General features: G+C 35.6%; 1 protein-coding gene across 14 annotated transcripts in view; it reads left to right on the top strand.

Moving 5' to 3' along the window:
* LOC109501168 (olfactory receptor 4F21-like) overlaps positions 1 to 11,869 on the top strand; it is an 83,855-nt gene extending 71,986 nt beyond the window's left edge. For 12 of the 14 annotated variants that reach the window (XM_045059601.1, XM_045059595.1, XM_045059599.1 and 9 more), the window contains 5 exons: positions 4,670 to 4,758; positions 5,263 to 5,367; positions 6,258 to 6,298; positions 8,156 to 8,270; positions 10,697 to 11,869. In XM_045059601.1, the coding sequence (XP_044915536.1) occupies positions 10,730 to 11,641 (912 nt within the window). In that variant the 5' untranslated portion in view covers positions 4,670 to 4,758; positions 5,263 to 5,367; positions 6,258 to 6,298; positions 8,156 to 8,270; positions 10,697 to 10,729 and the 3' untranslated portion in view covers positions 11,642 to 11,869. The remainder of the gene's footprint in view (positions 1 to 4,669; positions 4,759 to 5,262; positions 5,368 to 6,257; positions 6,299 to 8,155; positions 8,271 to 10,696) is intronic. The other 2 variants (XM_045059608.1, XM_045059598.1) reach the window with 2 other exon arrangements.
* Positions 11,870 to 12,409: the final 540 nt, after the last annotated feature.

Raw genomic sequence — 12,409 nt, 5'->3', positions numbered from 1 at the left:
TCTTCTGCCTCTTACTTCCTTTCCTCAATGCAGCATTTTTAATGTATTTTCTTGAAGGCCTTACCCCTTTGACTATGTTGGTGGATCCAGGAAGACTTAAAAGAAAAAAAACAAAGTCAGCCTGGGAAAAATTTCCTTACCCAGCTGGGAAGGATTTTAAAATTGTATTCTGACAAGGTCGTTTCACCTGTCCCTTGTTGTAGGAAAGGCTCTTAGTTCACAATGTTTACTTTGCTCTTCCCCAGCCATAACCATGAGGAAAAGATCCTTCTCAAATGTTTACAGTGATAACCTGGAAGGGTTCTTGGATGTAAAGGCCCCAAAAATGTGCCACCCAAAAAGTTCTCACACTAGTCCACACTGAAGCCTACAACAAATCACCAAATTTATCAATCAAGTGTCCCTACAACTTCATAGTTCTAGCGGATTCCTCTCCAGTTAGGTAGACTTCATTTGAGTCTTTCTGAATATGCTTCTCTTTCCAGATTCCAAAGTGGCAGTTTGCCTTATGACCTCAGTTACCTTATGGGTACAAAAAAAGTTAATGATTTTCATCATCCAGCTTTCCCTTGTTGTAAAAATTCAAGTGACAACTTGCAAGCTCTTTACCTGTCAGAGGGAAACCAGAAGTCTTCTATGCTTTGTTTCTGTTGTACTTTTAAAACATGTCTGATGACTGATTACAAGATAACTACTTCCTTTTGCTTTCTGAGCTTGTAGTTCTTAATAAGTCTCAAATTGGCTCACTTATGATTGCGATTCATCCTTGAATGTGCCCATCATATATAAGCCAAAGAGTATTAGAAATAATGGACAGGGCAGAGTTGGAAAAGCAGGAAGCTAAGGAAATCATAAGTACACAGCTATATATGAGTTTCCAAAAATGAAAACAGTCAAGCAAACAGCCAGGAAAAGATATAGAACAACAAGAGCTCTCCAGGAGTACTTTATTGTATTACAAAGGCTTTTATTTTTTCAAGTTTCATGGTAAGCATATAGTTCCTCAAACTCTTCTCTAAACCAGCATCCTTCCCCAGAGGGTACCTCTCATTGGTCTTTCATTTAACAGCTGTAAGGCTTAGAAAAGTCACTTAGCCTCTTTTTTGCCTATTTTCCTCTCTATAAAAGGGTCTATATGTTATCATGATTATACAAGATAGTGCCTGGGAAGTGTGTTACAGCATTCAAGCAAGTAAATAAGCATTGAATCTCTATGTATGGATTCTAGACCTCAGGGCACAAAATGGTTCATGGAGCAAATAAATGTTCTGAGATCTAGAAATGAAAGGAATAAAGGAAACTCCAAGAAAGGGAAAATGAAATAGTAAAGAGGAAGGAAAGGGGCAGGGCCCATAAGGGATAAGTTGAAAGAAAGAAAACAGAGATTTAATAAAAATAGACTTTCAGGGGCAGCTGGGTGGCTCAGTCAGTTAAGCATCTGATTTCATCTCAAGTCATGATCTCGTGGTTCATGAGTTTGAGCCGCCTTGGGCTCTGTGCTGACAGCTTAGAGCCTGGAGCCTGCTTTGGATTCTGTGTCTCCCTCTCGCTCTGCCCCTTCCCCATTTACTCATGCTCTCTCTTGGCCTCAAAAATAAATAAAACATAAAAAAAATTAATAGACTTTCATATATAATTTATTTAAAATCAAAACTGCAAACAAATAGTTAAGAAAAAATTTACAATGATATATGTTGATATGTACACTTATCCCTATTGATAGGATCAATAATAGAAGTCTGTACCACAAGATTGAAAATGGTAGTGATTACCTCCAAGAAGATAAGATTGGGAGAGGACAGATGAAGGGGTCACCAATATTTGCTCCAGATAAATCTATTATTAATAGTTTAAATCTTATTAAGTTATATGGCATTCATATCATTATTTCTTTAATAAAGGAGTAAATGGCACCTGGTGGCTTAGTTTGTTAAGCACGTCTCTTGATTTTTGCTCAAGTCATGATATTGCATTCATGAGACTGAGCCTTGTGAGTGCTGACATCATGGAGCCTGCTTGGGATTCTCTCCCTCATTCTTTCTACCCCTCCCCAACTTGCATACCTGCATGCATGCATACAGGTATGCTCTCTCACTCTCTCTCAAAATAAATAAACTTAAATATATATATATATATATATATATATATATATATATATATATATGTGTGTGTGTGTGTGTGTGTGTGTGTGTGAATTAAGAAACTATCCTTTCATTCTCTTTTCATCATTTAGAGAAACGCCTCTAATATGATTTACACTCAAACTATTAATATACAGGACCCTGCTCAAGGAAGTACTGTGAAGGATGAGACCTAATATTCCCCTGAAATCCAAGGAAACAAAGTTCAATAGTTGCAACATTCCAAAGATGAGCTAACTGTCACCTGTCCATATATGATCTAACTTCTGCTGGGACTGGTATCAATATCTTGCTTCCCTTTATGACATGGTAGATACAGAGCAAAAGAAAGAAAGTTACATCCTCCTAATAAAAAAGAAATATAACATTTGAAACTCCTTTCTTTTATACTTCCACTTGTATTTAAAAGGACTAACTTGAGGGATGCCCGGATGGCTCAGTCAGTTAAGTGTCTGACTTCAGATCAGGTCATGATCTCACAGCTTGTGGGCTCAAGCGTTGACAGCTCAGTGCCTGGAACTTGCTTCAGATTCTATGTCTCCCTCTCTCTCTGCCTCTCCCCCACTCATGCTCTCTCTGTCTCTGTCTCTGTCTCAAAAATAAATAAACATTAAAAAAAATTTTTTAATAAAAAAAAAGGACTAACTTGAATCTAGCTTTCAAAAGAGTAGATTATTGCATGATGCCCTTAATACCCAACTTTTCCTCAGGGAAAGGTGGAAGTTAAGGATCCCCCAAGAGCATGATAGGGAAAACCTTTCCAAATACTTGACTCACTGAAAACACAGAGATAGAGATGGAAAGCCTCCAAGCTCAGAGGCTACTCTTTACAGCACACACTTGGCACACTGAGGACACAATCCCTCCAATATTGCTCACGGTACCTGGAATTCATTTCACCTAAAGCAGACTCTGGAGGTAAGCCCTCTCATTAAGCAGTGAAGGAACTGGTTTCAGAGGTGATCAGTGTAGGGTAAGTATATCCCAGATAAGAGATTATTTTTCTTTGAACTTTTACTTTTAATGCGTCCCCCCTATTTTTTTAAGTCTATTTGTTTTGAGAGAGGTGAGGGCAGTGAGAAGGAGTGAAAGAGAATTCCAAGCACACTCTGCACTGTCAGAATGAGCCACCCCACCCAGGGGCCCCGGTTCCCCCCTATTTTAAAACTATTTTGCAGATTTTTTATACCTATCTATGGAGCTTAGAGTTCTGAATGTTTTATTTGGTTAAATTCTTACAGGAAAGTTTATGGGTTTTTCTCTCCCAGCTAATCCGTGGGACTTCTGAATTCCTAACAGCATTAGACACACTAACAAAAAGCACTGACTTTCTACAATCTTAGAGGTTCTGGAATGCCCTGGTTGGGGAAGATGTTTTCTTATCCTGATGTTTTCTGGATTTAACTTATTCCACCATTTGATATACAAAACATATGAACATAGGGGAAGGGAAGGAAAAATAAGATAAAAACAGAAATGGAGGCAAACCATATCTCTTAAATATAGAGAACAAACTGAGGGTTGCTAGAGGGGAGGTGGGTGGGAATGGGCTAAATGGGTGATGGGCATTAAGGAGGGCACTTGTTGGTATGAGCACTGGGTCTTATATGTAAGAGATGAATCACTGTGTTCTGTTTCTGAAACCAATACTACACTGCATGTTAATAATCTTAAATTTAAATAAATAAGTAAGTAAGTAAGTAGTGGTAAATGCAGAAAAATCTTAGTCATTAACATTAACAGTCCTCTTAGTAATTAACATTAATAGGCCTAAGTACTGTCCTATGAAAACAGACAATGAAGTTAAAATGATTTTAAAATAAATATGAACATTGTTTTGGACTCTTACATATGTTTGTGTCTGGGTTACCTCTTCATAGAATAAAAGGTCTTATTTTATAAAAACCTTTTCTATTTTTATAGTCTTGTCAAAATCAGAAGGCATCTCTAGGAGGGAAGTTATGTTGGTGGTTTGGGAATCAGAAAGACCTCAGTTTATTAAGTTCTGTTGACTTTCTAACTTATGACCTTGAAACAAATCAAGTAAATGGCAATAAGTGCTGTGATTATTGAAATAGATAATGCTTATAAAGTGCATATTAGCACAGCAACTGGAACTTAATGAGCACTAGGTAGTCAATTTTTTAATCTTCTAGTTTCTAGCCTGAAAAAGGTAAAAAAAAAAAAAAAGACAGATGGAGAAATTAAGAGACAAAGCAAAAAAAGAATGAAAGGAAGAAGAAAGATAGAAAGGAAGGAAGGATTAAAAGAAAAAAATTCCATTGAAATCAATATATATAATATAGATAAATAGTTCATGAACAAATGAACTGAGTTTACATATTCTCCCATCGAGGAGAGTCAGGAACTTTCAGAAGTCTGTCATATAAGATAATCTCAAAAAGGAAATTCCTCTTGCCAGTGAGGGGGAAGGGCCAGTGAATATATGGAACATTTATGAGTCATTAATTCTCAGTCAGGCTAATTGGTTTCATTTCTAACGATACAATCTATAACTACTTGTCTAGAGCAGTGATGATGAACCCAAAACAGACTGAATCTCTCTGTGTTTCTCAATCCCTTGAAGCTGCTGAGGATGAAAAGAGAGCCTGCGCAGGTACATGGAAATCCCATCTTTAATTCTCCAGCATCTGGTTCCATAAATTACCTCCTCTTTCTATGTTCTCCACTATTTACTTCTCTTTCAGTTGCCATTTCCTTTGTTAACTCACCTGATTTGACTGATTTTCACTCACATTGGTTATTTCCTTCTGGTCTTATTCTCACAATTAAAATTGTATTATAAGATGTATTTCTTCAGAATGCCTTGGTCTTTGTTAAAGTGGTATGTGAAGTACTTTGACCTTTTCATCTACTTTCTCCCTAAATATTAGTATCACAAAATAAAAGGTAACATCTATGTCTTTACTATTCTATTCCTACTATTCAATATGAAAAGCATGCTAGCTGTATCTTTGCCAGAGGAATTAAACCACTGTTCCCATGGTTTCCTGAAAATCATCAAAATTATTTTGCACTTATTATATAGCAAATAAGTGCTTTGCTAGCATTTATTATATACCATAGCATTTCTCATGTTTTCTTGTTTCAACTCATTTAGTCCTCAAAACAATCATAAGAAGTACCGACTCTTAGTGTCCACCTTTAACAGAGGAAGAAATTGACCCATAAGGCAGTCTGGTAACTCACACAGAAATCACAGCAGGTAAGTGGAGCATCTAGAAACACAAATAGTTTGGCCCCTGTGTTTGTGCTTATGCTGTATATTGGAAATGGCTCCTATATAAGTGCTCTGATTCTCTCAACTAATTTTGATACATTTGATTTTAAATTTTAAAAAATACTACCTGTAAAAGTATAGGAAGTCAAGTTGGGGATAAAGAAAACAAGCATAAAATTAGTTAAAATCCCACCACCTATATGGCCACAGATGGTAGCTATACTTGGGGTGAACATAGCATAACCTATAGAGATGTTGAATCTCTACACTGCGCAGCTAAAACTAATGTAACATTGTGTGGTAACTATATTCAAATTAAAGTAGAATTTGGGGGCAAATTCTAAACATCCGTTCATGCAAATGTCATTTGTACTCTCCTCCCCCAGTAAAAATATTTTTTTTCCTCTATAGTTTTCTGGACTTACTGATATCTTCCCATGCTAGTTAATGTAGATACCTAATAACCCTTTTAAAACTGGATATATCCACATAATCAGTCCCTTATTAACAAACATTTCCTATTATAAGAAATGCTAAAGTAAAATAACATTATGCATTTTGTCTATTTTCTTTCAATTAATTCCAAGACATAGGATTCTGAATTACATTAAAATTTTTTTTACTCTTATGACTCAACTGCCTTCTAGGATGACTGTACCACTTCACATCTCCCATCAGCTGAGAATGAGAAGCACTGGTTCCCCAAACCTACAGCAGCAACAGGTTTATCTATTCTGTTGAGGAGAAAATTTTTAAAAATGGAATCTGCTTTCTGAATTTGAAGTAAACATAGAAAGACCTCTTCAATCTCCAGTTTTAGATATTAACTCGTACCCATTTTATTAAAACTTTACAATTTTATTTTTACACTTAAGCCTTCTAAGCATCTGGAAGCTACTTTGCTGTAAGAAGAATGGTAAGATACTTACAAGTTTATGTTTCTAATGTTGAGCTTCATATTTAATAACTATCGAATATTCTAATTTTAGTATATAGCCTTCCATTATCCTATTTAATTGCAATGCCTTATTTATCATATACTAAGTTTCCTAATTTGTACCACATTCTTAACTGGGTTTCGTTATATTTATCTGTTCAACTTCAGTTAAATCAATCATTGTTTAATTAGTATGGGTTTATGATATATCCCAATCTCCTTTACAGAAAGTGTTCTCTTTTCTACCCCCTAGCACCCACTTCATTTCCTTTTCACAATATCTCTGGACTTTGAAATGGACATTTGGATCACTCTGTAATGCTCCACAATATTTCTGCTTGGCTTTTTTTTTAAAGGTTATTTATTTATTTTGGGAGAGACAGAGCAAGTGAGGGGGAGGATAGAGAGAGAGGGTGAGAGAGTGCTGAGCCTGACGCTGGGCTCAAACTCACGAAACTGTGAGATCATGGCCTGAGCTGAAACCTAGAGTCTGATGCTTAACCGACTGAGCCACTCAGGTGCCCCTCCACTTGGCTTTTATTTTATTTTTTTTTCATTTTTTCATTTTTTTAATATGAAATTTCTTGTCAAATTGGTTTCCATACAACACCCAGTACTCATCCCAACAGGTGCCCTCCTCACTGCCCATCACCCACCCTTACCCACCCTCCCCCTCCCCCTCCCTCCCACCCCCCATCAACCCTCAGTCTGTTCTCAGTTTTTAAAAGTCTCTTATGTTTTGGCTCCCTCCCTCTCTAACTTCTTTTTTTTTCTTCCCCTCCCCCATGGTCTTCTGTTAAGTTTCTCAGGAACCACATAAGAGTAAAAACATGGGAACTACAATTATTGCTCAGAATAGTTCAGTGAAAATGGCTATTTTTACAACTTTGAATCTTTTTTCTCTATTTACATGGTTTCATTTCCCATTTCAATCTGCATTTCAAATGTTTCAGAAAAGTTCGTTTTTTCAATAGAATGCATATGTTGCTCAATTATTTCACTTATAAAGGAGACCTTTCTAAATTGTTTTATTTTATTAAGTTATTATTTACTATTTATTATTTATTATGTTTATTAAAATAATCCTGATTTATTTTTTCATTTAATTACAAGTTATTGAGATGGACAATTACATGATTTGTGAATAATTATATTTTTGATATCATCCTTTCAAGAACATTACTTGATTTGCTCTTTCTGCTATAGTAAATTATTGAAAATTAATTCATGTTCTTGATTTTAATGTTTCATCTATAATCAGACATTGACTATTGGTTTAAAAATATTTAAAATATCATATTAAAATATTTCTTAATCCTTCCTATTTTACTAAGAGTTTTTATCAGGGATCAGCTTTGAAATTTATCCAGTGATTGTTTAGTACATTCATTCCCTATAATCTTTATGGAAATAGCCTCTGAAATCAAGTATTGTTCATCTCTTCTCATGGTCTTTATGTGATATGCTGTGGGATCAAAAATTTTCTCTTGATAGACCCACATAGGAAAACCACGTGATCATTTGATCTGTGGATACACAGATATGGAAACAGACTGTAGAACAGACTGGACATGGAAAAAATGGAACAGAGAGATCATTCACGAGCCTTTTAAATTGGGAGCCTTTTCAAGATGGGAAAATATGTAGACCAGATGTAAAGGACAAAATGACAATAGAAGTGAAGAAGGAAATGAAATGAGAAATAGTTGAGAATAAAGTTATACAACTGGAGCTAGAAATGAAATAATAGAGTGCTACCCAGGTATCTACACCAGGCACTGGAGAGAATGGTAGTGATATTTATCAAAGCATTGGAGTAAATTAAAATAATTTCAGTTCTGACATATCTACTTGATGATGGAGATGGAACTTGCATTTGTGTATACCACAGACTGCTTTGGATATATTATTCTGGAGCAAGGGATAAAGCTACAGATTCAGAATTCAACATGTAGGTACTAGTGAAAATAAATAAACTAGTATTGAATAAAATCTTTTTCCCCTCAGAGCAATGAGAATCTTTATGAGGGTTTTAAAAAGATACAGGCGGAGGTATGTGATGAAGAATTTGCATTTTTAAGTCCTTCCTATTATCAGACCAAGGTAAACAGGCATAGAAGACTTTCCTGAGAGAATTGTTAAAAGAGGTGTTGTCAACACACTTAAAAATAAAATACTTAACACAGACTCTGAGTCACACCAGAAATTAAGGTGAAGGAGAGTAAAAATGATTGCTGTGTTAGTGAAAGTTATAGAGAGGTCAGAAAGGCAGAGAAATAATTAGGGAAGGGCTGTTATAAAAATGATCTAATTGCATTCAACAAATTAACAGAAAACCTGGTTTATAGTGGATCAAAGAAATTACAGCTTATTTTTCTCACATTATAAGAATAAATCTGAAGGACATTATTGCAGGCTTTAGTTAAATGATTCAACATGCCTTTGGTTTCTAGGTCCTCTCTGAATTTTTACTGTATTATTTTATTATATGGGCTTTGCAACTTTGTGGTTTCTGCACCTTTAAACATATCATTAGCATTAAATGCAAAAAAAAAACCCCACAAAAACAAAAAACAAAAAAACAAAACAAAACAAAAACCAAGACCATGAAAAGAACCTTCTCTACATGAAGCTTTGTCTTTTCATTTGGAAGGAAAGCTCTTCAGACAACATTAGTTTACCATTGAATAGTTCTGGGTCACATGCCCTATATTAGATTAATTCATGGCCAAGGAAAATGGGTTTACAGCAACTGGTTTATAAAAATCACATATAGATCATGTATAAAAATCATGCTCTCAACTGGAGATAGAGCTAATGTCTTCTATAATCTAGAGATTTAAGCCAACTACCAGAAAAAAAATGAAATTTCTGTTGGCAAGAAGTGGGAAGAAGATTGGCTTTAGAAAAGCCAATGAGGGGCACCTGGGTGGCTCAGTGGGTTCAGCATCCGACTTTGGCTCAGGTCATGATCTTACGGTTTGGGAGTTCGAGCCCCACATCAGGCTCTGTGATGACAGCTCAGAGCCTGGAGCCCGCTTCAGATTCTGTGTCTCCCTCTCTCTTTGCCCCTCCCACCCTCAAAAATAATAAATAATAAACATTACTTTAAAAAAAAAGAATTAAAAAAAAAGCCAAGGAGCCAAGAGCAAAGGGAGTTACAGAATAAAGGGCATGATAAATATTATCACATCCTGCAGAAAGATCAAGGAAGATGATGCTAAAAATTGATTACTGTATGATGTATTCAGATTCCAGGGGTTCTTCCTATGAACAAGGAATTTTGGAAACTGAATTGTTTTGGCCTACTGGCAAACAAAAAGTGAGGACCGCCAATCAGGAGTTAGGAAGAGAAAGAGAATTAGGAGACACAAGATTCAGAAACTTGATTTTTTAAAAAAGAACTAACTATGTAAATAGGTAAAAGGAAGCAAAAAGTTGAAGAAAGTTTAATTGATTAATCCTTAGGGAAGATCCATGGTATATGGGAAAGAGCCAACCTTCAAGAGCACAGAGCCATGGTCAGAAGTATGGATCATGTTGTCCTACAGCTCTGGGTAAAAGTCCTGGCTCTGACACTTGATCCCTCTAAGACTCAGTTTCTTCATTAGTAAAATGAGTCTAAAAAAAGTTTTCCAAATTGAATTCTGTGGGGTTTAAATGAGATAATGTACTTGGTACAAAGCTTTGCATGGAGGATACATCAAAAACATGTCATCTATTAATGTTATAATTGTTTAATTAACATTTTTTACTTACTAAGCATTCAGTCTTTGTATCTAACATTTTCATTGAATATAGAGGCATGTACCCATGATAATAGTTATGAATCAAAATTATGAATAATCACAATCTGAGCACCTGATTTCCATGGAAAATTACACACACACACAAATTTAAAAACAAAACCAAAACACATATACAAGGTGAAACAAGGTGAAAGGCATTAAACAATTTTGGCCTAAAGATCTCTATTTGACCACTGAAATAAATTCAGTTAAGGAAAATTAGCAAGTTTAGTGTGAGAATATTAATGTGAAGCTGACAGTAGTAGCCGAGATTATTAAGATGGGAGAACACGTAAGTAAGTGATCAGGGAAACGTCTAGAATTCCTTGAGAGGTAAAATAAAAGGATCTGAAAATGTAATAGAAGGGAATTAACACCATTTACCTCCATCGAAAATATTAATAATTTTCTTCCCTTTTTATGTAATCATTCTCTTGATCACCATAATGTTTTCATATCCTTAATTTTTTTCTTATCCAATTAAAGGATTTCTAATTGGGGATATGTACCCCAAAGAAAAAACTAGCAAGAAATAGGAAATTTACACTTGTACCACTGATTCTGAATTTTAATCATTTTCTATTCTCAGGTGATTTGAAAATCAGCTCTTCTGCCCAAGTCAATGGATGGATTAAATAATTCTATGGTTTCTGAGTTTGTGTTGCTTGGACTCTCTAGTTCTTGGGAAACTAAAGTTTTTCTTACATTAATATTTTCCTTGATCTATTTAGGAATCATCCTGGGAAATCTCTTCATTGTCTTTTTGGTAATTTTTGATTCTCATTTACATTCTCCTATGTACTTCCTACTGGCCAATCTGTCCTTCATTGACGTGGGGGTTGCCTCTACCACAGTCCCCAAAATGATTAGAGACCTTTTAAATGAACACAAGATAATTTCTTTCCAAAGTTGTATGACACAGATATGCTTCATCCACATCATGGGAGGAGTGGAGATGGTGTTACTCATCGCCATGGCATTTGACAGGTACACAGCAATCTGTAAGCCTCTTCGCTACCTGAACATCATGAACCCTAAAATATGTGTTTCATTTGTAATTGCTGGCTGGGTCATTGGGGTGATCCATGCTATGTCCCAGTTTGCTTTCATTATAAACTTGCCCTTTTGCGGTCCTAATAAAGTAGACAGCTTTTACTGTGACTTTCCCAGAATCATAAAACTTGCATGCACAGATGGAGCCAAGTTTGAGTTTATTATTGCTGCCAACAGTGGCTTCATGAGCATGGGCACCTTCTTCCTGCTAATCCTTTCCTATATCTTTATTTTGGTCACTGTCTGGAAACGTTCTTCAGGAGACTTATCCAAAGCATTTGTCACTCTGTCAGCTCACATCACTGTGGTGGTTCTATTTTTCACTCCATGCATGTTTCTCTATGTATGGCCTTTCCCCACATCGTCAGTTGATAAATACCTGTTCATTGCTGACTTTGCTATCACACCCATCTTAAATCCCATCATATATACGTTAAGAAATAAAGACATAAAGGTAGCCATAAAAAGATTGAGCAAATAAGGACATTATGTCAGACTCTGCTAACTGGTTCTATCATTGGAGCTCTCAACCTATACATCCATCTGTCTTTTATATATTTCTACCTAGGCATCTGACATTTAAAACAGACATAAACTTAATATATTTTCTACCTCACTGATCAAAATTCTACTCCTCTGTAGAGCATTTATTCATTACTTTGGTTAGCATGGGAGATGTGAATCTACTATATAAGGGTATTATTTTATTATTTTAGCAGACAGCAGTAGTATCTACTAAATAATATTTTATGATTGAAACTGTGATTATTTTGACAATAAGTAATATAAGAAAATCCCTTCTGCTGCCCATAAGGTTTGAAAACAAAGTACAACCCAGCTCTGGGGAATGTCAGGAACCATTACATTGAAGGGTTATATATGTAGGAGTAGTAGCTCTACATAGTTATTTAGGTTGGTTTCCCTTAGAAGACCCTAAGACAAAATTGTATTGCATGTAGTTTATTTGGAAGCTGATTTTAGGATTCATTAGTAAGGGAACAGGGAAGCGGTACTGAGAAAGGAAAGATGCTTATGTTGCTATAACCGGAGTGCAAGCCAACTGTATTCCTCCAGGAGACTGTAGAGATTCTGTGATTTAGAATTGTCCCAATTGAAGGGCAAGGTATTCGAAGTATTTCTTCATTTGTATTAGGTGCATTAACTCCTTGGCCTGTCCAGTCTTTCCCACCGTAAATACTGAACATCTATTTTAAGAAACAAAAGATAAGCAACGAGATAGCCTTTCTGG

Source organism: Felis catus, chromosome B3 (assembly GCF_018350175.1).
Source record: "Felis catus isolate Fca126 chromosome B3, F.catus_Fca126_mat1.0, whole genome shotgun sequence".
In the NCBI taxonomy this organism is placed as follows: domain Eukaryota; kingdom Metazoa; phylum Chordata; class Mammalia; order Carnivora; family Felidae; genus Felis; species Felis catus.
The sequence above is the reverse complement of the archived record's forward strand: the minus strand, read 5'-3'. Positions and strand labels throughout refer to the sequence as shown.